Genomic DNA, 21,316 nt, shown 5'->3' on the forward strand with positions numbered 1-21,316 from the left:
ACAACAAAATTCTCTGACAGTATGAAGGACTCCAAGACAGGACTTGATTGGTTGATTGATTGATTCATCCATTCATTCACCTTACAAATATCTATGGTTCCCATTCATGAATTCATGCCAGGTACTTCACCTACCCAAACGCTGAGAGACATTTTTGTGTTTCATGCTCTCAGAAATGAGTGTCCAGTGGGAAAGGCAGCAGGGATGGACTGAAGCATGTTATGAAACATGTTATGAAACAGCTGCCTTGGAGAAGTCATGAATTATATTCATATTATATAAATATGAAAAATAAATGAGTTACTCTTGAAAGAAGCTGATCATATTCTTTAGTATTAACTATTCTGATGTTGTTATCTGAATAATATGCAAAGCTATTGGTGTCATATTTTGATTATGGGGAGGGTATGATGTCCTCGAGCCAGTTCAACATTTTTGATTGGTAAAATGGAGACAGCGTTTGTCCTGGAGAATAATGTAACAATAAAATATTCTTTACTTAACTCTCCACCTTTGACAGTTTGACAAACTGATAAAAACGGTCATAGTTTCCTGTGTGTGTCTATGTGTCTATGCGTCAGTGTAATTCACTGAAGGAGGGATAAGACTGGATGGCATTTACAATTTTAATTTTTTTTTTTTGAAAGCATCCCTGAGTTGAATTGAAAGGCGTTGACCACTGGTGATGTCTCCCACATTTGTTAGGGGAATGGAAACAACCCATCCAAATAAGTGGCAAAGTCGTAAAGCAGCTTTCTCTTCCTGTAACCAGCTGGGATAGTTCCTTTGAAATATAAGCCAACGTATTTTAACATACTTTTTTTTTTTACTATTTTCTATTTTAATATTTTGGGGAAACTTGAGAGGCAGACAGAGGGAGAGAGAGAGAATTTATATGCTGACAAATGCTTCATAGTGATCCTTTTGGCAGGTAACAAGAACAGAAAACACGACATCAGGATCAAAACCTCCACAATAATCAAGAAAGCAACCGGACCCACCCTACAAAACAATCATATGAAAACCAAATTAAATAGTAAACTGAACCTGTTAGCACAGTAACCCAGCCCCCTGGATGTTGTAATCCAGTCATAGAAATTTTTCTTTTTAACCAAATTAGAAGTATAATACTGAATAATTTTAAGTAAAACTTTTTTTTCACTGATTTTAAGATATATTTATACTTGCAGGACAGCATCCACAAAATACTGGAAAATGCTATCCTACCTTTTTGCTGTCCAGGAGATCAACCAGGATCCTCATCTCCTACCTAATTTCACACTGGGTTATAATACGTACGAAGGTTATTTCAATGCCCGAACGACTTCGGATGCTTTGCTGGACCTGCTTTCAGCTGGGGAGGCCAATGTTCCCAATTACAGCTGCGGAAGGCAGAAAACCCCATTGATAGTTCTCGAAGGGGCTGAGACGGATATCTCCATCCAGATTTCAACCATGCTGGGCAGCTACAAAATCCCCCAGGTGTGTCTTTGCTGGGAAGACCATTTTCAGTCATGCAGCTTTCAATCGGAGCTCCTCTGTTCTAAATGAAGAGCAGGGTTTGATCGTGGACGTGATAGGCATTCAGGATGAGGGTTCGGGCTTCTCAAAGGGAGGGAAGGATTAGTGCAGATGCATTTTCTGCCACCCAGGTCCCAATCCAGACCGAGTGGCCCTTGTGGCGCTTTGTGAGAGCAAAATGCCGGATTCAAAAAGCAGTGAGAAGGGAAGCAACGTACAAGCCAAAGCAGCAGAGAAGTCCCCACCCAAGGGTCTTCGCTGCAAGAGGTGGTCCTTCCTCTTCATATGGATAAGCATCTTTATCTTCAGATTGGGCCTGCATGGATCCCAAATTATAACCTACTTATTTTCTCTCCTTTTCAGATCAGTTACACATTTGCTTCACCGATTCTGAGTGACAAGACTCAATTTCCTTTTTTCTACCCAATGGTCCCCACTGAAGGAGTCCAGTATCCAGGGATTGTCAAACTTCTCCTCTATTTCAGGTGGACGCTGGTTGGTTTGGTTGCTCCAGACACCAGCAACAGCCAGAGGTTCATGAAGATGTTGACTTCTATGCTGACAAGGAAAGGCATTTGTGCTGTTATATCACAAAGCTTCACAGTGACCGCCAGTGATATGATAGTAAAATTTGGTCAATACAAGAAGTGGAGACAAGTCAATGTCTTTGTTTACCATGCAGAAATCAGCTCTTTCCTAGAAGGCATAGCAGTTATAGAAAAGGTGCTTGCCAGCTTTAAGACACCCGTTGTAGGAAAAGTCTGGATCACAACGGCTCGCTGGGACTTCAGTTTAGGTCTGAAGGTTTCTATCTCTTACTTCCACAGCATCCACGCCATTTTTTCCTTTCCTATGAAAACAAAGAAAGTGGCAAACTATGACAATTTTAAGCTCTTTTACTCTTTCATGGAACACTTTCTAGAGGAAGCCTTCAAATGTTCATATGCAAAGGCTGCCTCATCCGTGAAAGTCTGGAGACAATGCAGGGAGAGAGAGGAACTGGAGCCTCTGCCCCGAGAGGAGACAGAACGGATCCTGGCTCTAGACAGCTACTTCATTTATAACACTATCTGGGCTGTGGCACGGGCCTTGAATTCAGCCAATTTATCCCAATCTAAGAGAGCAGTGAGAAAAATTGGCAAGTGGTTGGAAGCTCAAAGCCTGAAGCCTTGGCAGGTATTTCTTCTCCATGATACACACCCCCTCTGTGCAATTATTTTGAAAAATTAATTTATTCTGAAGAAAAAAAATGAATCTATGTTGAGAATATGTTGTCCTCACTACCAGGCCATCTTTATTCCTCATTTCATAAAATAACATCTGCTTCTTGACAGATACACTGCATTATCTCCATTCCTCTCTCCTTTCTGACTTTTCTCTTTGCACACAATAGCACGACTGTGTCCTGTCCAATTCAGGGCTCTCCCCACTGATGGTGTGTGCATGTCTGCTAGGGAGTAGAACCTCTCCAGCTCCACTACTTGCTGAACTGCCCTTCTGCTCATCTCCATTGGCCCAGAACCTGTCTCAATCCTTGGCTACAATCAGTTCTTTTACTCTAAGCCTGATTGGAGACAACCCATGAGGAAGGGTCTGAACAAGTGTCAGCACAGAACCAACTTCTCCAAGTAGGATCTGGCTGGTTCATTTTTGGAAGGGAGATACTCAATGGTGAAGGATAAACTGGGCATAGCTTCATATAGAATTTTACAGATTTCAAACAGGATGCGGGTGTAAGACTTCATACTCAGAATGGGGAAATGAGACCAGCTTGCTCTCTGTTGCACTGTGAGGAAGCTGTGAGAAATCATGGATTCAAAGTAGACCAACGCAGACCAGGATGAGCTGGATTCAAGGTGGACCAGCTGAGTTAAAGCTGAAGGAGTCATTATTTCATTTTCCTTTTTTTATTGTCTTCTGCTCTCAATTAGCTCCTTCATCTTCATCTATATGCAAACCATTTGTGTCTTCTTCTGAAATCCATAATCATATTCTCACAAGAAATTTAACCTGCCATGAATCCCAGCAACTCTGCTCACTACAGAAAAGTCAAGAAAGCTCGAGAGTAGGAAGTTCTTCTACTCTCCTGAATGAAGATGGAGAGAGGAGTCTTCTTTGCAAAACAGAGTATTATGGTGGTGGCCAAACAGGGTCTCCATAGGCATGTGGGAGGTTTCAGCAAGAGAGACTCTGGGGAAGGGCTGAGGGACTTCTGCTTGAGGGAGCCAGAAGGGCCATAGGTTTACCTCCTATACAAAAGTATGTATATGAAGAACATCCAGACCACTTAGATCAATTTGTAGATTATAAATTCAAGGTTAGATTCAAAGTGTACAATTTTCCACTAGTGTCTTCCTTTGTTCAACAATAACACTCTCACAAACAGTTCTTAATAAGAGTTTTATGGTACAAGTCAATCCAATAAGAAGGAGTTAATAACCTATGAGAATTTAATAGATTGTTCAGTTCAGTGAAAGAAAGGCAAGGAATTCAGAAATTGGCAGAGAAAATGGCAGAAGTTTCTAAACAGTTTCATAATGTTCTCTGAGATTACATACTTAGTTTGCTCTCTATGCTGCTTTTTTTCCTGAGCTGCAGCACTCAATTCATCTTCTATATATGGAGTCATTCTCTCTTCTCCCAAAACGTCTTTAATAAAAGCCAAACTACAATAACCTGGAAGAGGGATCTCATCAAAGGAGGTGACACCATGACACTACAAATTCTTTCCAACTTCCTTCAAAATCCCCTTGAAATAAAGAAGTGCAAATTGAAGCAGTGAGGTAGAGGGCTACAGCATAAATGGAGGAAATGTTGACTTCTTTCTAAGCCCTGTTTTCTCTTTTCCATCCCAGCTTCACGGCTTCCTTCAGAACCCCCAGTTTTATAATAATTCCATGGAAGGGGTATACTTGGATGAGAAAGGAGACCTGGTGGCTGACTTAGATATCATGACCTCTGTTGTTTCTGCCTACAAAGCCATAACTAGAATGACATTGGGGCATCTAGAAAGAAAGGGATCCCAGGATTTGAGATTCACAATCAACCGAAATAGTTCTGCATGGATGGAAATGATGAGCAAGGTGAGGAAAAGTGTTGGTTTCCTTTCACACCTTCTGATGCTTTTAATAATATAGTTACTCTTGCTTTGGGAAGGGGGGTTGGATGTTTGTCAATTTTATTTCATCGGTTCTTGAAGGTAAATAACATATTCTTTGGCCTTTTACCCAAGTCTCCATGAGAAATTTACCCTAGCAATACTAGTTCAAGGAAAGTGTTTAAGCAAAGTAGATTTGAACCACAAAGGCAACATGATTCACTTTCCCAAAACAAACATTCCATCCAACCTTCTCTTAAAGAATGTAGCATTAATGTAGAACCTAAATCTAGAAACTGTAGTGTGAAATTTCAGAGGAGAAGATACCCTGGTAAGCAACATATAACTGAATCAGTGAGGTGACCACCATGTTTTAGATAGGCTTCAAATTGAGCAAAGCTAAGCCTTATACTGAAGGTCACTAACCATTTCCTACTTTGCTCCCTTTCTGGAAATAAATTAATTTTTTTAATGTTCTTCTTCTCTCTGCTTAGCCACTGCCTCCTTCCAGGTGTGTGGAAAGCTGTCATCCTGGATTTGTGAAGGTGGCTCAGGAAGGAGAACCCATTTGCTGCTATGATTGTCTTCCTTGTGCAGAAGGAACCATCTCCACCATGGAAGGTGGGTGACACCAGAGGAAACAGGAAAATCTTGGGGAAAGCCATTCACCAACATTTGCTATGGAAGGGCTATACAAAGGCCATTCTAAGCTTAGTTCTTTCCTTGTCCATTTTTTAAAATAATATGCAGAATTTATTTCACAGTTTTGGAGACCAAAAAGATAGGAAATAACCTTAGAAATTAAACTTGGGCAGCACATAAAAATATAGTGGATCAATGAGGGCCTGGCATTATGAGAGAGGAGGCATTTCTTCCTTTCACCTTTTGTTATTTAGCCAGTTGCTCTGAGTAGTCAGAATTTGGAAGAAAGGATTAAATCTTTGGGTTTCTCCACACTGCCTAGTTACTCCATCATCTCAGTGGGACAGCAGCCATGTTTTGAAGGACAAAAGCACATTCTGCCAGCCTTCATTTGCTTTCCCTCTCATCACACTGTCAACATTTTCCTTCTGCAGTGTGACCTCCTTCATCACCTCAAGTACTGATGTCGGTTTGGGCAGAAACACTTATTTTGCTACAGGCTAGCTCCAGGGAGTCATCGGTTCCTTCTCAGAGGAAGAAACACTCCCTCCACTTGAGGCAATCATTGCCTTCATCTCTAAGAGCTTCTAAGCCCTTCTTCTTCCCATCGGTATTCAAATAGTGAAGCAAAAGTGATCTGGCCCCATTTCTGCAAAACTTTCTAATTTTTGTGCTAGAATTTGCAATGCAAAACCCTTCCTCTCCTTCCCCTCGAGGCTTTTTCTTTTTATATATATAATTTTTATTGAAGACATTTTTAACAAAATAAAAATCACCAAAAAAACCCACGAGAAATAGCAAATAGTGAAAAAAGAAAATAGAAAAAGAGGTAGAAAAAAGAAAGAAAAGAAAAGAAAAAGATCTTATATCCTATCTTCTTGACAGCAGTTATAGATACTGTGGAGTCCTTGGTGTTCTCTGAGCTTGGTTGTTTTCTTGCAGACGTTTCGCTACCCAACTTGGTAACATCTTCAGTGCTAGAAGGGGGTGGGATTTGCTCTGTGTTTATCTATAGTCGCTTGCCCTGCCAGTGTTGGGGAGGGGTCTCCTTGGTAGTCTTTTCATCCTTATGCTTATAATAATCTCGCTGCAGTTACCATGTACAAAAACAATCTTCCTTAAGTCTTTTCTAGTTGCCTATCCATTAATCCCAGCAAGAAAAGTTCTGGTTTCAGTTGAATATGAATCTTGTATCGCTGAGTATATTTAAACCCAAAATTTTCCAGCTTTTTTACAAGTCCACCAAGCATGATAAAATGATCCTTCTTGTTTTCCACATTTGCAACATAGCTTTGAAGTATTTTTATACATTCTAGAAAGTTTTTCTAGTGTCATGCATCAACGGTACATCATTTTGTAAAAAAAAAATAAATTATAACATAATTGCATCCCAGTCTGCTTCCGGGTCCAATTCAAAATGTTGGTTATTACCTTTAAAGCTCTACATGGCATGGGTCCAGGTTACCTGAGAGACCATCTCACCCCAATCACATAAACTCATCCCACCTGGTCAGGCGGAGAGGGCATGTTGTGGACCCCCTCAGCAAGAGAATGTTGGCTAGTGGGTCGCAGGAGGAGAGCCTTCTCTGCCGTTGCCCCCGCCCTTTGGAATATTCTCCCCCCAGAAGTGTGGCAGGCTCCTACCCTCCCAGCTTTCCAGAAAGGATTAAAGACCTGGCTTTGCCAGCTTGCATGGGGTAATAACAATCTTACCCAATCCTGGGGGTGGCTGGTGCCTTGATGACACTCCCTGAGTGACTGCCAATTTTATTTATTTATTTATTTATTTATTTATTTATCATATTTATATAGCTGCCCATCTCACACAAAGTGACTCTAGGTGGCGTACAACAATGAAAAAGAATAAATACATAAAAATAATTACAAATTTTAAAAACTATAAAATTGTATATCTATTCTTGGATCCATTTATTTTCTATTTAATAAGAGTATTGTATATTGTAATTTTAATTGATTTTAACTGTTTTGTAAACCTCCCAGAGTTGTTTCAATGAGATGGAAAGTGACAAATTTGATATATAAATAAACAAATAAATAATGTGAATTTCAGTCCTTTCAACCACATATTTTCCTATTGATCCATCTATATGTTATAACCAAAGTTCTTAGCCCATTTTATCATATGCTGTTTAACTTGTTCTTCTTCCATTTCAAATTTCAGTAAAAGCTTATTGTTAACATAGATGATGATGCAGTTGAGGTCTTGTCTAGATGGGAAGGAACAGGTTCAGACTCAACCCTAGCCAGACCAAGTGGCTGTGAATACTTGGCCCTGCCAATTCTGGGGATCTTGCACTGTCCCACTCAGGACTGGTGAATAATCTGGGAGTCTTCCTGGACTCTCAGCTCTTGCTTGAGTAGCAGGTGACAGAAGGCCATTGCACAGGTTCAACTTGTGTTTCAGAGACTCCTATTTTTCAGTCAAGAGGGCCCTGTTACAGTCTTATGCCTTGATCACCTCATGAGTGGATTAGTGCAATGGGCTCTACATGGGGCTGTCCTTGAAGACCACTCCACAGCTACAGTTGGTCCAGAATATGGCAGCACTAACAGTGATGGGGGAGGCTCTTCTGCTATATGTATTGGTTGCCAGTTGGCTTCTGGGTGCAATGCAAATTGTTGGTTATTACCTATAAAGCCCGACATAGCATAGGGCCCAATTATCTGAGGGACTGCTTTGGGCTAGGGTGTGGACAGCCCCCTTGACATGGGGTGAGGAGGATAGAGATTATCTTGTCCATCAGTTGTTGCGATGTTGGCTGTTCTTTATACATTCGTGTTCTTTTAACTTGTGAACCCAAATTTACTCTGGAGTTGGGTAGCCTAGAATAATTAATAATTATTATTGTGTGCTTTTATAGTTCTTTCTTTGTAATCGTTTTTATGTATTTACTTTTTTAATTGTTGTATACTGCCCAGAGTCACTTTGTGTGAGATGGGCAGCAATATAAATATGATAAATAAATAAATAGTAATAATAGAATAGAATATGGTACATTCCTCCCTTCATCTGGATAGCTCTGTTTTCAATAGTTTCCAGAAGGCCCAAACCATAGGTTTAAGTAGAAGGCTGTTCCAAATTATAGGCAATGCCGTAGGAAAACAGTGCCTAGGAGCTGCCATGATAGCTCCCTTGTGGAAATAAGGGAGTACCAGCCTTTTCCCTTGGGACAAACAAGTCAGGTTAGAGTCCTGAAGATAATTCAGTGCCAAGGCATATCAGCGTTTATAGGTAATGACCAGACCTCAAATTTCACTTGGAAGCTGATTAGAAGCCACTGCAGCGCTCAGAGCACTGAGGTGTAATATTTTCATGATGATGAGTGCCAGCCAATAAAAATGCCCATTGTGTTCTAGACCATGTGAAATTTTTGGTGGTCTTCAAGGGCAGCCCCATGTGGTGCACATTACTCTAGTGGTCATGAGGACATGAATTACTGTTGCAAAGGCATCTCAGCCCAAATGTGGCCACAACTGAATTCACCAACAGAAGAACATGGTAGCCTTCAGTCACAAAATCTAGGTCACAGCACCCTTGTCTTAAATTGGGATCCCCCCAGCACAAGGCTCTTTCCAAAAAGCTCTTTCCAGTTCTAGGACTCCTTCCAAGGGGACAGGGAAGAGAGGAAGCACATCTCAGTTCCCTTCACCTTCCAGGTTCATCACCATCCAAATTTTCCTTTTGCTTCCTTAACAGAGATATTTTTAAGGCCTTCCTCCACATATATTAATTCACATTATCACTTCTGTCTTTCCAGCCTCTCAACATCATCTATCATCCAAACAATGGATTTCATATAACAATCTTTATTTTCTTTCTTTACTTTACTCTTGCTCTCTATAGATGCAGAAACTTGCACCAAATGTCCAGAAGATCAGCATCCAAACATAAACCAAGATCGCTGCATCCCCAAGGTCATAACCTTCTTATCCTATAAAGACTCCTTGGGAATTGTCCTAGCAACCGTTGCCCTCTTCTTCTCATTAATTACAGGCTTTGTTTTGGGAATCTTCATTAAATTCTTAGAAACTCCCATTGTCAAAGCCAACAACCGGGACCTCTCCTACATCCTCCTGATCTCCCTCCTGCTTTCCTTCTTGACCCCCTTTCTGTTCATCGGTCAGCCAACCACACCGACCTGCCTCCTGCGACAAACAGTCTTCAGCATCATTTTCTCGACTGCCATCTCTTCTGTCCTAGCAAAGACAATCACAGTTGTGGTGGCCTTCTTGGCCACAAAACCGGGGAATAAACTAAAGAGATGGCTGGGAAAGAGCTTGGCCAACTCCATCATTCTTTGTTGTTCCAGTGTCCAAGTTTTCATTTGCACTATATGGCTGGGCACTTCTCCCCCATTCCCTGATTCCAATATACACTCACAGCCTGGAGAGATTGTTCTGCAATGCAATGAAGGCAGTGTCACCATGTTTTACATTGCCCTGGGCTACATGGGCTTCCTGGCTACCATCTGTTTCACAGTGGCTTTCCTCGCCAGGAACCTCCCTGGGGCCTTCAATGAAGCCAAGCTGATCACCTTCAGCATGCTGGTCTTCTGCAGCGTCTGGGTGTCTTTTGTGCCCACCTACCTGAGCACCAAAGGGAAGTACCTGGTGGCCATGCAGGTCTTCTCCATCTTGGCCTCCAGTGCTGGACTTCTGAGCTGCATCTTCATCCCTAAGTGCTATATTATCATTCTGAAGCCAGATCTGAACACAAAAGAACATTTGAAGTTAAAATAAAATGGCAATTGTTATGAAGTTACTTCTTAACAATGTCATTTGATAAATCCAAATAATCTTATTTGGCTAAAAGTATATAAATAAGGGAAAACAAATACTTTATGTTTTTTTCATGCCAGAAATGGAGGACCACATTTGAGTCCATAGGATTTCTCCATGTATTTTTGCAGCTGAATGTTTAGAATTACTGTGTGTTTCTACATCTCAATGCATACATTTCTTTAATTTAAGGGTCACTCATCTTTCAGAATTGTCATTATAGGCACTGTCTTTAATGAATGCCTTATTAATACAAGAAATACGCTATCCAGGTTACTTCCAGCTTCATAAAGAGCCGCCATTTTCTTAAGCCAGGAACAGGTTATTCATTGTTGCTTTTTATGGAAAGAGCCAAATTGCACTTGGACCACCTGAAGCCAACCCTGAGGCATCCCACACCAAGCAAACCCTCTCTTTCTCTTGAGTTTTGCTGAATGGTAAGAAGAAAAAAAGTAATAAAATCAACCTGAAATGTGTTTGCTCTTCCCCATATTAGTCAGCATTCAAAACAGCAGCCACTGCCTGTCTCAGCTATGGAACCTCCTCTGCTAATTAGACCAATAGAGCTCAAATCCCCTGCAAATCACAACCCACTAAATGAAAAGAGAGCTCCGAGACTCACTAGAGGGCAGGGAAGGTCATAAGGAAATCTCAGACAATTAAGAACAACAAGCAGAGGGATGGTTCAAGTTTGGCCTTAGCTGAGAAAAGGGCAGTTTGTCCTCCAGTTTCACAGTCTGGGAAAAAGAGGTTCAAACAACTCAGAGAGAATCTGCCTTCATGAATGCCCTAATGAAGGACAGGAGTTTTCCTTACTCAGTTTCCAAGATTCTATCTCACAACCCCTTATTTCTTGATAGTAAAACCAGTTAAAGAGACTATGCTTGAATCTTTCTTTTTCAACTGGACTCTGCTGTTATGGGCAGGACATAAGCCTACATTGATGTGAATCTGTTCATGTTTGTGGCCATGCTAAAAGTTTGGGGCCAAACTCCCCTGTCTCCCTCACTGGCTCATCTTCCAAGTCTGAAGCCACATCTGTGACTTCTCCCTTTGGGCACCCGCCTGTTGAATCATTCAGAGTTTCTAGAGGTGATTTTCCCTTCCTTACAATTATCCAAATCATAGAGAATCATCTGTTGCTTTTCTATTAACTCTCTAGAGACCTTTCTGGAATTATTGAGAAGATTGCTCAATAAGCACATCAAAAACATGTTTTGATGTCAAACCAGGTGCCAGAGTAATTCTGCATCACTTCTTGGCAAGAGAAAGGCTGGTTGATAAATGGTTCTGGAGAAAAAGAGAGCCTGGGGAGACTTTTAGGGCAGGCAGGGGCCATCTCCTTCAGATGTGAAACCTTGGCTGGTCTCTGTCTGAATTAGGAAAGCCAGTCAAGCTTCTGTTTTGGAAGAGACCTTTGATTTCTTCTACCTTCCTTTTCATTCCCTGATCAAAGCAGTTGCAATGCACAAGGGTGAACCAAGCCAGGAAGTCATCTTGCTGCTGCTTCTCCTTGCGCTGCTGTTGTGGCCCCAGGGAGCTTCTCAGATGCGCAAAGCCAAATGCCTTCTGACTCCAGAGCAGGAAGAAGTTGATTCACGGAATTATTACAAGCCAGGAGATTATTTCATTAGTGGGATAGTCTCTGCAACCCAGGCTAGAGCTCTACCCTTAAGCTTCAGCACAACTCCATCCATTCAATTACACTTGTAAGTCAGATCCAGCTCCCTGAAATGACCAGCCATTGTCCTCTTGATCTGCTGCTTTTGCTCTCTTTCTGTCCTATTTTATCTTGGGGATCCGTTTTACACCCTGCCGCTGATGAGGCTCCTCAGCACCTATCAAGAAAGACGATCAAGTAGAGATCTTTGCTGTCATTTCAACATGCAGAATGAACGTTCCCTTTCTTCATATCATTTAGCAGACCTAGATTGTGGCTATGAAACAGGGGGTGGTCCCTCTCTTCCTCCTCACCCCTCTCTCCCCCATGAGGAAAACCATCCTCAAACTGAGTGTGACTCCTGAAGATGACATGGCTGCAAGCTCCCAGAAGTACTTTATTTTTTCCTTGGACTGGTGATGGGATAACCTTCACAATCCCTTTTCTACACTAAGATTTGCTAATGGGATGAAAGAGTCACAGTTAAGGATTTACTTATTCACTGATGTTGCAAAAGTTTATGATTCCCATTTATGAATTTATGCCAAGTATTTAATGCCCCCAAGCTTAACAAAAATGAAAATATTCTAAAGGATTGACCTAATACGAGGATCCTGCTGATCACCATGGTATGCTGTGCTTCTGTATACATCAAGGAAGTTAGACAGTAAAGCTGATCTCCCAAATGGCCCTTTCCAGCTTTCTGATTCTGTACTTGATATTGAAGAATAAGTAAAACTTCCAAATATTAAATGATGGGGAAGATGATTTTACTAAGAGAGAGAGGAAGAGAGAATATGTATTAAACTAGTTTGAGCTCCTGGTCCAACTTCAAAAATATTTATAACACAAGAAGGCCAATAATCAATAGATTTGTTCAGACCTCACAGGAATTTAGTGTGTCAAGAATTGCATTCCAATATGTGAGATATCTGAGGATATCAGCCACCCTTATGAGAGATTAAACGATCCCGCCCAAAATAGGACAAAATGTCATTAACCTGCTCCTAAGGTTGACTTTCTGTTCCTGAAACAAATGGAATGGTAACTTTGAAATAGGATCTAAAAACTTTTAATAACCCAATTTACTATTTGTTACTATTTTTCTATATTAATATTTTAGGAATGTTTCAATTCTCTCATAAGGACTCTCATTGCTGGGTGAAGCAGAAGTATAAGACTGAATAATATTTCAGTAAAATATTCTTTTGATTTATTTTCTAATGTATTTATACTTGTAGGGGACAATACACAAAGTATTGGAAAACGCTATCCTTCCTGTCTGCTGTGCACAACTTCAACCAGGATTCCAGTCTCTTACCTAACACTACCCTGGGTTACAATATCTATGAAAACTATTTCAGTGCACAAATGACTTCAGATGCTTTGCTGGACCTGCTTTCAGACGGGGAGGCCAATGTTCCCAACTACAGGTGTGGGAGGCAGAGAAACACAGTGGCCGTTCTTGAAGGGGCCAGTACCGACATCTCCATCCTCATTTCGAACATGTTGGGCATCTACAAAATCCCACAGGTATTTCTTTGCTGAGAAGACAATATTCAGTCATGGAAATGGAAATCCAAGAGCAGAGTTTTATCATGGGCATTGTGGATGAGGGATCACGATTCCTAAAGGGAGAAAAGAGTTAGAGCAGACATCTTCCCTCCTGCCATCATCCTCATCCAGATCGAGGAACCTTTTTGGCTCCTTGGAACAGCAAAATGCTGCTTTTAGGGAGCCAGTAGAAGAGAAGCAATGGATGAGCAGAGACGTAAAATCCTCACCCAAGGATCTACATTTCAGGGGCATTCAGTGGGGAGAGAATGGCTATTTGGGGGCTTTATGGGTCATAGAATAAATTCATTTTTCTCTTTCAGATCAGCTACAGTTTTGTTTCCCAGCCTTTGAGTGATAAAACACAGTCTCCTTTCTTCTACCCAATGCTCCCTGCTGAAGGACTCCAGTACCCAGGGATGGTCAAGCTGCTCCTCCATTTCAGGTGGACCTTGGTGGGTCTGCTTGCTCCAGACACAGACCAGGGAGAGAGGTTCATGAAGACCTTGACTTCCATGCTGATAAGGAAAGGCATTTGTCCAGTTATATCACAAATGTTTTCCATAACTATCAGCAACTTGGTGATTAAGCCTGAGCCATTTTCCAAGTGGAGACAAGTGAATGTCTTTCTTTATGGTGCAGAGACTAGTTCATTCCAGGTTGGCATATTGATTATACACCTAGTGGTTAAGGACCTTAAGGAATCTGCTTCAGGAAAAGTCCTGATCACAACAGCCTGCTGGGATCTTACATGGGATTTCATGGAAAGTAATTTCTTTGCCTTCCAAAACATCCTTGGCTTTTTTTCCTTTCTTGTGCAGACAAATCAAATGGTGACCTATGAAGCTTTTAAGCAAGTTCACTCCTCCATGAGACACTTTGTAGAGAAATCCTTTATGTGCTCCTACATCAAGGATGCCTTGTCTGTGAAAGTCTGGAGGCAGTGCCGGGAGAGAGAACTGGAACTTCCGCCCCAGGAAGAGATCAGACAGATCCTGTCTGTTGACAGCTATTTCACTTACAACATAATCTGGGCTGTGGGGCTGGCCTTGCATTCAGCCTATTTCTCCAGATCCAAGAGGTCAGCTCCAAGGCTGAAGGCTTGGCAGGTATTTGGTCTCCACGGGGCACAACTCAATGCCAGACCATAAGCGGGGAGGGGTCTGCATCCAGGTGGCCAAAAGAGTTTTCTGTCTGGAGTAAGCCAAAGGCTGGAAAGTGAAGGAGAAAACACATGACTGGACTGGCTGTACCTCCTTGAGTTTCCCTGAGTAGCTTCAGCCACTAACGGAGAGAAAAAATCCAAGTGAGGGTTGTTTCCCCTCACCCCCCTTCTCTACTGATAGAATTTTTTGGCTATAAGGCCGGAAAATTGCTAGTCCAGAGATTCCAGCCTGGAAATAAAAAAGAGGGGGGAAAGGTAGTCAAGACTAACAACAAAGAGAAGAAAGACAGAAAGACAGAAAGAAAGACAGAAAGAGAGAAAGAAAAGGAAATAGTTGGGCTGGGTCACCAGGTTGAGCTACTGGCTTTTCTCCTGGCCTGAACAAAAGAGTTGCCAAAAGATTGATGACCCTGAAGAGGTTTTCTAGATTTGTTTCAAAATAAAAAAAAAGAAGTTCCAAAGAAGAGCCAAGGAGTCACAAAAAGGATTTGGTTATATTGACCACCAGGAGACAACACGTGACCAATTTTATTTTTATCAGGAATCATCAGAGCTGCATAGCCAGTTCTTACGTTATGGGGTTCAAACCCTTTGGGGGAACTGAGCTCCTGGACCATTGCATTTTAGTTGACTACATGTAAGTCCTCAGAGCGAGAGACAAATGCAATGTTATGCATGGCACGGTGAGAGCTTACGGCAAGGTGGACTATATATACTATTCTGGTGAATTCTATATATCTTCCTGAAACACCTTGTGGAATAACCTCATAGAAGAAGATCTGGCTACATATATCTGAGGGTTTCCAGTAAGGATGCTGCTGATCACATACGGCATCCTGGTAGTGAATATAAGTGAAAGCCCCACATAGGATATGACGGATGATGATCACGTGCCATCAGGTTGCTTTGGACTCCTGGCGACCACATAGATTTTCTCCATGAGGCTCTATCCCTTACCTGTCGTCTTGGTCTCCCAGCTGTGCATTTATCACCACTGGCACTGAGTCCCTCCACTTTGCCACGGGTCTTCCTCTTCTTCTCGTTCCTTCCGCTTACCCCAGCATCACAGCCTTTTCCAGACCGTCTTTGCATAATGTGTCCAATGTAGGATAATTTGAGCCTAGTCATTTGTGCCTCAAGTGAGAACTCTGGGTTGATTTGTTCAATGGCCCATGTAAAAAATAGAGGAATCCTCCCACCCCAAAAGGGCAGACAGAGATCATGTAAAACCCTTGTACACGGGGCATGGCATAATGTAACATCTGATTAGCTCTCTTGCTAAGAGAGGGTGGAGTATATATACCATTTTCATGGATTTTATATCTATAGCTATATTCTCTATCTCTACCTCTATCTCTGTCCATGACACACCATTAAGATAGAAAAGGATTTGCTACCTGCTTTGACTAAAAAATTGACTTCTGATTTCCTTTCTAAACTTTCCCCTTTTCTTGTCTTTCCAGTTTCATACCTTCCTTCAAAACTCCAAGTTTTACAATAATTCCATTGATGGAGTATATTTGGATGAGAAGGGAGACCCAGCTGCTGACTTGGACATTGTGAACTGGCTGGTTTACACCAACAAGTCTGTCACCAGGATGAAATCTGGGCACCTAGAAAGACAGGGATCCCGAGGTTCTAAACTGGTGATCCTCCAGGACAATATTGCACACATGGAAAAGCTGAACAAGGTGGGGAACCTCTTTATTTCACTCTGTCTGTAACTCTCATGATGGGTAATTGTGGCTTTGAATGACTGTCAGTTTCACACCAGAACGTTTGCCTTTCTTCTCACCTTTCCTTGAGGAAGTCAGTGTATAAACTTAAGATCTAACTCTAAAACGTGAAACTTCAGAAGAGAAGAGAAGCTAGCAAGCAGCCTGAAGCTTCGTCATTTAGATGAGGCTGTGGATCCTTTCTTATTTTTCTCAAAATAAATTCATATTCTGGATGTTCTTCCTCTCTCTGCTCAGCCCCTGCCTCCTTCCAGGTGTGTGGAAAGCTGTCGTCCTGGATTCTGGAAGGTGGCTCAGGAAGGGAAGCCTGTCTGCTGCTACGACTGTCATTCTTGTGCAGAAGGAACCATCTCCACCATGGAAGGTGGGTGACCGGAGGAAAGGGGCAGACTTTCAGAAAAAAATGTATGTCCAGGCATTTTCCATGAAATGGGCTTTTGAAAATAATTTCTAGAGATGCCTCTTTTCTCATTCATAGTTTCTAAAGTAAAATGCATACTTTTATTTAATTATTAAGTCTAATTTCTTCATGGGGACCAGTTTTACAGTTGCAATACAATACAGTTTAAATATTATAATGTATTCATTTATTCATACTATCAGTGCATTATTATGGTTGGTCGCACAGTCATCCAGATGTTTAGAATGGATTTGGCATTTTGATCCACCTACTGAGTCCTTCCCAAGGACCTGGGATAGGCAGATGTTGTTGTTTGATGATGGTAAAGGTATCGTTGTAGGATATTAGCTGTTCCAAGTAAAGCTGCCTTTTGCAATGGACTGATAGTGATTTTGTCAATGCCGATGGTCTTCAGGTGGTGCTCCAGATGTTTTGGGATTGCACCCAAGGCACCTATTACTATTGGTACTACCTTTGCTTTCGTTTGCCATAGTCATTCTACTTCTATTTGCAGGTCTTTGTATGTTGTGATTTTCTCCAGTTCTTTCTCTTCTGTTTTGCTGTCTCCAGGTATTGCAATGTCCACTACCCAGATGTTTTTGTCTCGCTTATCAACAATTGTTAAGTCTGGGGTGTTGTGTCGTAGATGCTTGTCTGTTTGAATTCTAAAGTCCCAGAGCACTTTAGCTTCTTCATTTTCTATGACTTTGGCTGTCTGGTGGTCCCACCAGTTCTTGCTTGCAGGCAAATGGTATTTCTTGCAGATATTCCAATGCACCATTGTTGTTACTTTGTCATACCATTGTTTGTAGTCAGTCGGTGCGATCTTCTTGCAGCAGCTAACGAGGTGGTCCACTGTCTCTTCAGCTTCTTTGCAGAGGCGGCATTTGCCATCTGTTGCTGTCTTCTCAGTTCTGGCTTTCTATGTATTTGTTCTTAAGGCTTGGGGTCATGCAGCCCGAATTAGCTCCTGTCTCTTTCTTCAACTTTCCTGCTCGTAGCCATTACCAGGTCTTCTTGTTATCTGCTTTGCCTGCTCATTTTTGGTGTGTGCATGTGTGTACTGGCCATGCAAATGGCCTTGCCATTCCTCTTTTCTATTCTTCATTTGGTCTTTCTTGTAGGCCAGTTTGGTCTCTTCAGTATTCAGTAAGCCTTCATGGTGTACTAGCTTCAGTGTATCTTCTTCGCTGTCCTTCAGATATTCTTCCAATGCCCTTTTTTCCTCTTCAACTGTCTGGTGTACTTGTAACATCCCATGCCCTCTTGTGCTCCTTGGTAAGTAAGTCTGTCAACGTCGCTGCATGGATGAAGGGCATGATTCATTGCCATTATTTTCCTGGTTTTCCTATCCAGGGCTTCTAGTTCTGCTTGAGTCCAGTCCATTGTTCCAGCTGTGTATCTATTGTTATGCCATTAAATTTTAGGTCCTATTCTTCATTTCACTGTGAGTAAGAAATTACCCAGAGGCACAATATTAAAGGATATTGGATTAGCCAGTATTTGGCATGAGCAGAGAGAACATCTCTCGCTCTTCACCTTCTGCACACACCTTCCATTGCTAAGACTGGTATTCATCTACTCTCTCTGAAAAGCAAGAATGTACAGGGCTCCAGGGCATAACAAGATGGAGTAGGTCTCTGGAAAAGAATGCAGTGAGTCTTCCTGCAGTTGTCCAAATCTGGATGGAACCATTCCAAGAGGCAGCTGAAGTTCATGATTTCAGATTTCATAGAATCATGGAGTCACAGGATTGGAAGGGACCTTAGGAGTCATCCAGTCCAACCCCCTGCCTGGTCCCATTTTCTCAGAAGCTCAAAGACTGGCAAATGTTTAGGCAGCTTCCAGAGCCCAACAACCCCTTGCTGGCAACTCACATTATCTACTCTGCTTTATTTGGCTTTACGATAGTGACTGGTAATTAACCTTTTGAGCTGGGAATGAGGGGAGAGAATGCTAGAAGTCTTGATTTAGTGGTATACATTTTTGTTAATGATTTGTCTGGGTTTGCTTTTGCGTATGATTGTTATTTTAGTAGGTATTGTAGTTAAGCTCTGAGCTAGGGTTAAGCTATTAGGAGTTGAGAACAGGAGGATAATGGAGAAGAGAACACAGAGAAGAAGGCTGAAAGAGACAGCAGCCAAGTAGAAGTACTGATAATCAAAAGGAAATTGGAATTGAGGCCAACCTGGCTGGTTTATGCCTGGTCCTGAGCTTAGTGGAGAAGGTTCGACAACAAGGAAGTTGGTGCCAGTGGACCTAGGAACTGAAGACTTGGCAATGGTAGTTTTAGCAATTTTAATCAGGATATTTAGCTCCAATATGAAGGCTTGTCAGAGAACACTCAAAATCCCAGGCTACAGCAAGAGTTGTAGAATTTGTTGTCAGGAGATTTCAGGTTTCCATCTAGGTCAGTGTCAAGAGGGCAGGGTGGCACACTGTGTGAGTGTCTACCCTTCAAGGTAGATCAAATTAGGTATCCAATGTCATGTAGGTCAGTGCTACTTTTATTGTAAAGGTATAATCGCAGAATGTATTTATTTATTTAATTTCTATAGCATTTTGCAGGTCTGAATGCACTTCCCCCCTTGCTCCCTTTATCTTCATGAGAAGGGAGGGTCTCGTCTGAGGCATTTACTTAGAGGAAGAAAGAGGGGACCTTGAGTGGGCTTGGTGGCAGAACCTGGCCTCAAAGACCACCAGCCAATCACAGAGAGATGCAAGGACGGGACTTGCATCTTGGAATCAACTGAAATTGGGGGTCCTATAATGCAGTGGAACTTGCTGGAGCTGCTGGATGCATGTTAGAAAACCTGGATGAATAGGAAAGTCAACTTCTGGACTTTCTTGGTGGACTTTTGTGGAGAAGGACTGGATACTGACCATCGTTCTCTGCAAGCCTCCTCTGAAAACACCCATTGAAGGGGACTCCACCACCTCTTCTGGTAATTTAGTCATAGGGTTGTGCATGCTTTGGATTCAATCTCCAAAAAGTCGTTTGGTGTATGTGAAAGTACAAAAGTAGGCAACACCTTAGAATAGTCACAGCTCTTTCTGAGAATAGGTTGCAGTGATTCATCTTTATCTTTGGCAAATCGTGTTCTAGTTTATTCTACTTAAGACTCTCCAGAGTTTGCTACATGGGAAATACATTATCTGATACCGAACATCCTGCATCTTCATTCTTACTGCTTACCTCCCTATATTCATTCCTTACTAATTTTATGCAAATAGTAGTTTCAATAAAAGACAAAAGAACCAGCTTTAAGGTAGACATTACTCTTGCTTTTTTCAGATGCAGAAAAATACATCGCTTGTTCAGAAGATCAGCATCCAAATATCAGTCAAGATCATTATATTCCAAAGATTAAAACCTTCCTATACTATAAAGACTACTTGGGGAGAATCCTAATTTCCGTTGCCTTGTTCCTGTCCTTATCAACAGCCTTTGTCTTGGGAATCTTCATTAAATTCCAAGACACTCCAATCGTCAAAGCCAACAACAGGGACCTCTCCTACATCCTCCTTGTCTCCCTCTTGCTTTCCTTCTTCACCTCCTTCCTCTTCATTGGCCAACCGAGGAGAGCCACCTGCCTTCTCCGACAGACAACCTTTAGCATCATCTTCTCAGTTGCCATTTCTTCTGTCTTGGCCAAAACGATCATGGTGGTGCTGGTCTTCTTGGCCACAAAACCAGGGAGTAAAGTACAGAGATGGCTGGGGAAGAGCTTGGCCAACTCTATTGTTCTTTCCTGCTCTGGTCTTCAAGTTGTCATTTGCAGCAGTTGGCTTGGCACTTCTCCCCCATTTCCTGACTTTGACCTGCATTCTCAGCCTGGAGAGATCACCCTACAATGCAATGAAGGATCCGTCACCATGTTTTACTCTGCTCTTGGCAACATGGGCTTCCTGGCTGCCGTCTGCTTCCTGGTGGCTTTCCTGGCTAGGACCCTCCCTGGGACCTTCAACGAAGCCAAGCTGATCACCTTCAGCATGCTGGTCTTCTGCAGTGTTTGGGTGTCCTTTGTGCCCACTTATCTGAGCACCAAAGGGAAGTACATGGTGGCTGTGCAGATCACCTCCATCTTGGCCTCCAGTGCTGGGCTGCTGGGCTGCATCTTTTTCCCCAAATGCTACATTATTATTTTGAGGCCAGACCTCAATACTAAGGAGCAACTAATCATGACAGCTAAAAGAGAAAATGATTCTAATAAGTGCTTCTGATGTCATCAGCAGCAGAAGAACCCTTTGTCTTCCCCTTGTTCTTTCCCCTGTCCCCATTCTATGGTTTGGATCTCATCACGAAATCCTCAGGTTGTTTTTTTTAATCTTGTATGCTTTTCTTCCTAATTGAAAGACATCTAAAATTGTTTTAATTCCTTTGTTTTCCTAGCCATTACTAAGCATTTTAGTAATTAAATATTGAGTTTAATTATAAAATGATGACAGATTGATAATAGGTACAGTAAATAGACAGATGGACTTCTCAAGAACTTAAAATCCTGTTTACCATTTCATGAACTTTCTTTTCATGTTGATGTTTTAGTCATGATCCAGCACAGTTACCTGAGGTTCTAAATTGGCTTTAAGTATCACATAATCCAGGAAGTCCCTATGAACTGTGAATGGGAAGGGTTCAGGTCAAACTCTACAGGAAAATAAACCAAGGACAAGGACTCTTAGATCCAGGTGGAGCATTCTTCCACTCCATTTCTTCCTATTCATTCTCTTCATGGGACAA

General features: G+C 41.8%; 3 protein-coding genes across 3 annotated transcripts; all 3 read left to right on the forward strand.

Annotated features, from left to right (window-relative positions):
- The first annotated feature begins 1,215 nt into the window (after positions 1-1,215).
- LOC148215426 (vomeronasal type-2 receptor 26-like) lies at positions 1,216-5,724 on the forward strand. Its single transcript, XM_088143614.1, has 4 exons — positions 1,216-1,482; positions 1,885-2,697; positions 4,377-4,604; positions 5,695-5,724. The coding sequence occupies exons 1-4, from the start codon at positions 1,216-1,218 to the stop codon at positions 5,722-5,724; spliced, it is 1,338 nt and encodes a 445-aa protein (XP_087999740.1).
- Positions 5,725-8,710: 2,986 nt separating this feature from the next.
- LOC148215427 (vomeronasal type-2 receptor 26-like) lies at positions 8,711-10,021 on the forward strand. Its single transcript, XM_088143615.1, has 2 exons — positions 8,711-8,780; positions 9,126-10,021. The coding sequence occupies exons 1-2, from the start codon at positions 8,711-8,713 to the stop codon at positions 10,019-10,021; spliced, it is 966 nt and encodes a 321-aa protein (XP_087999741.1).
- Positions 10,022-13,091: 3,070 nt separating this feature from the next.
- On the forward strand, positions 13,092-20,799 carry LOC107326693 (vomeronasal type-2 receptor 26-like). Its single transcript, XM_088143616.1, has 5 exons — positions 13,092-13,253; positions 14,096-14,383; positions 15,903-16,130; positions 18,387-18,492; positions 19,871-20,799. Exons 1-5 carry the CDS (start codon positions 13,092-13,094, stop codon positions 20,797-20,799), a joined length of 1,713 nt encoding a protein of 570 aa, XP_087999742.1.
- The last annotated feature ends 517 nt before the right edge of the window (positions 20,800-21,316 follow it).

This window comes from Python bivittatus, unplaced genomic scaffold (assembly GCF_059951505.1).
Source record: "Python bivittatus isolate LINGU-HERP-01145 unplaced genomic scaffold, Pbiv_v1 ctg000290_np1212, whole genome shotgun sequence".
Classification (NCBI taxonomy): domain Eukaryota; kingdom Metazoa; phylum Chordata; class Lepidosauria; order Squamata; family Pythonidae; genus Python; species Python bivittatus.